The sequence below is a fragment of the Sphaeroforma arctica genome, assembly GCF_001186125.1.
Source record: "Sphaeroforma arctica JP610 unplaced genomic scaffold supercont1.3393, whole genome shotgun sequence".
NCBI classification, from domain to species: Eukaryota; class Ichthyosporea; order Ichthyophonida; genus Sphaeroforma; species Sphaeroforma arctica.
Genome location: NW_014037165.1, coordinates 1 through 3,503, shown reverse-complemented (window position 1 = coordinate 3,503; position 3,503 = coordinate 1). Strand labels below are relative to the sequence as shown.

The 3,503-nt window shown below is 43.5% G+C and overlaps 1 protein-coding gene across 1 annotated transcript; it reads right to left on the bottom strand.

Moving 5' to 3' along the window:
* Positions 1-78: 78 nt before the first annotated feature.
* Positions 79-3,252, bottom strand: SARC_13528 (hypothetical protein; the record flags this gene model as incomplete). The annotated part of the gene is made up of 5 exons (XM_014292341.1): positions 79-163; positions 797-1,075; positions 1,758-1,812; positions 2,279-2,515; positions 3,152-3,252. Coding segments are annotated over 5 exons (757 nt in total), but the record flags the coding sequence as incomplete, so codon positions are not given.
* Between the last annotated feature and the right edge of the window lie 251 nt (positions 3,253-3,503).

The following is a 3,503-nucleotide window of genomic DNA, read 5'->3' as shown; positions in this document are numbered from 1 at the left end:
TGTGTGTGTATGTGTGTTTATATATATATGTATGTATTTGTGTGGCAACATACATGATATACCATACATATTTACATCTTATTTCATCATACCAGGTTGTCGTGAGAGTATAAGCCCTGTGCCCAAAGGTCCGGTGAATCCTACATACGCTGTGTGGTTGGTCCTGCGAATGACACAGATGCAAATGGCATAAGTTACAATAACAACCAATAAGCATTTATCGCATCCCAACAACTCCAATTTTGCTTCGTGGTAGCGACCATTAGTTTCATATATGAAACACGTATATCGGGTTCTATAGTGTTGTTATGACCCAAGTGTGCTGACTTTCGCGATGATCAATGTTCTCGATCTACTAAATATAGTCGTACACTGTAGCTTAGCGCATGGTATTCAAGATGAGACGTGCTAGACTTTCAAACTCTGCCATGAAACCGAAACGAATCGATCAACGAAGCCACCCAGTGAAATTATCCCATATGAATAGTACCTCCCGATTGAGGTATAACGCAATCTGAGATTTATTACTAAAACCATGCACCAAGTCTACGATTAAAAACGGTACAAAGACAATACCTCAGGGTGACTGGACTTGTCATACACGATGCCAGATACATCCCATTCTTAATACGTATTGTCTAAAGTACCACAGAAATGGTAAGTCAACGCTCATACCTTGTGAGCAGTCCCTTCCGTACATAGTTCAATACCCGGTACATCACAACGACAATACACACAACCATACCATCTTTTAAAATCACATCACTCTATCCAATGAACGCCCAACCGTACTTACTTGACACCGAGCGAGGTCAAAGGATATATCCCAGGGGAGACAACATCGGGTACAGAACTCTTCGATATCAGACACCCATCACCGCACCAATCCGGCCGCTCAATCACCCCAATGGCAATCACATTCCTATCTTCATCAGACGACAGCACATCCTCTGTGTCCTGGCCCGTAAGTTCGTCTCTGTCCGTGCCCACTTGATCGGCCAGTTCCCCGTTCGAATTTGGTGGTGCCTCAGTCTCCTCTGTATCTGGGCTTTCGAGATCGTCACTTGTCATATCTCTGCCAATGTCAGATTAATTCGTACGTAGCGTTAGTGGTGTGTATAGACTGGCGAGCTACGGCAGGTCAACGCTTTGTTGGCCAACAATTCAATAGGTAGTCTTGTGTGTGCGAAGACGTGACAATTTTTATATACACTACCCAGCTTCGCTTCTACATACTATTACGATTTTACTCTGCTATAACTACCAAGAGGTGCAAATGTGCACACGGGATAAGATAGATATTGTACCATCTACTAATCGCTGCCCAGCTACATTGTTCACTCTTGAACATAGCCAATCTAAAAATGGAACGATGTACAACAAATTGAGGCGATCTTAGGTGCGAAATTGGGACTACCCAGGTTCTAGGCACAGGTTGTAAAAACAGGTTGTTGTATCAATATTTATGTATGTATATATTCTGAATGCATATATAGGTATGTGTGTGTATATGTTCATTACTGTCGCTAGTTCATCGTTATGCACAAACTATACACACCCGCTTGTCAGGTGAACGCTGGCGCAAAAAGGCTGCATTCGAGACATAACGCCATTCACCACTAACTAGATAAGAAATACAGGATATATCTATCACTGTTAATTTAGATCGAATAGATATCAAGATAAAACCAGGCCAATGGAGTTACGCAAAGAAATCTCATAGCTGGCAGGGCCCCAAGGTACCGACAGACACATACCTGTCGCCGCTTGTCCCATTTCCGAAGAATTCTTCCAGTATCGCAGACTCTTCCTCTACCAAAAGGCAAGGCGTAGAAACGAGATAAGTACAGTATTGGTCATAGCCTAACCCTACACCCTAAACCCTAAACCCTAAACCCGTAAAAACCCTGAAATCCTATATCTAGTTGCCCTAAACTCTTAAAAATTAGAAGGTATCAAAAGCGCTTTGTTCAGATAGATGACAGAGCGGTAGTATACTGCACCTGTTGCAATAGCCGATGGGAAAGAAACAAACACCAGCGATTTCATAAAAAGGAACCAAGTCAGGCACTGCAACATACATAGCTTATATCGAAAATTGAAATCCGAACAACATAATACATTTACTACAATCTCAAATATAATGAAAGATACACAGACACGCACATCGACTTAATCTCGTCCATGAGATCTCGCTAATCTAAAATCTTGGGGGGGGGGGGAATATATATAAAACAATCCTATCTGTACCATACACACAACGAACACGATCATATACCTGAGCTCAAGTCGCTGATAGCTGCCGACTCGTTCACACCCGGCACATACGTAGCGACAACCATTGGCATGTCTGTGGAACCCAGAACTTCCAGTACAGCATCGATGTTCTCTGAGGCGTACACATCGCCCTGCAGACCTTCTGAGTCTGAGTAAGAACTCTCGGCGGGTGTTTCTGGAACAGTATCGGGGTTGCTGGTTTGACCGTACGAGCTAAGCTGGCCGTTCAAAGAGCTCACTGTTGCAGAAGTGGGGTGTGTACGATGAGGTGCTCTGATAGCTGTACATCGATGCCTAGTACATGTTTAAACTACACCGCGCATGCTAGGGACTCGCTGTTTCGGATGTGGTGCGTGTGCGTGAGTGTACGGTGAGATGCCCAGCCAGCGGACCTAGTGATCAGATATACACGTGTACGCTGATTGAATGCTTCCCTGTCTATCACACATATTGATTGAATGCTTTCCTGTCTATCGCACATGTACACATGCAACAGCCGAGTATACGTACCTGAATCGTAGGTCGATAGGCAACGACAGATAATGTTGGTGTGGTGATACATGCCTAATCATTGAGCAAAAAGCGGTAGGAGCCTATTCCAAACCTCCTAATTCATGAATCATACATTGAGCTTCGACACACTACCAATATAACCATGCACCCGATTAATCGTTCACTGCAATTCCTCAGGCATGCTCGAGGAGATACACCAAGACACACTTGGTTACAGGTGAATACGTAGGATCCTGGCGTCACGCAATTGAGGGGACGTAATCCTGAATAGACATGACTCGTCAGTCAGAAGCACAACCCTTTTACTAATCCAGAGACACACCACTCTGAAGCGTGCGATCTGCAGTATCGCAATACATACGTTTGACCGGTTTGTTTATCGTGCTCTGGATCCAGTCGACGTAAAACGACACCTTAGTGTACACTCCATATTTGTTCGGACGCCCGCATCCATCACCCCAGCTGTGTACATAACAAGGTTACAACTTGAGAAAGGGAAATACTGTGTGTCATACCAAGAGTATGAGTTGTAATGCGGTAACTTGGCGTGAGTCATGCGTATAATACTAAAGCCACCACATAGCTCAGAACCGATGTTTGACTATATCTCCGACATTTTTTGTACAGCAAGACTATCTTAAACAATACAATGGATTGCCCGTCTATATCTATACATATCATATATATCTATATATCTATATATCTATATATCT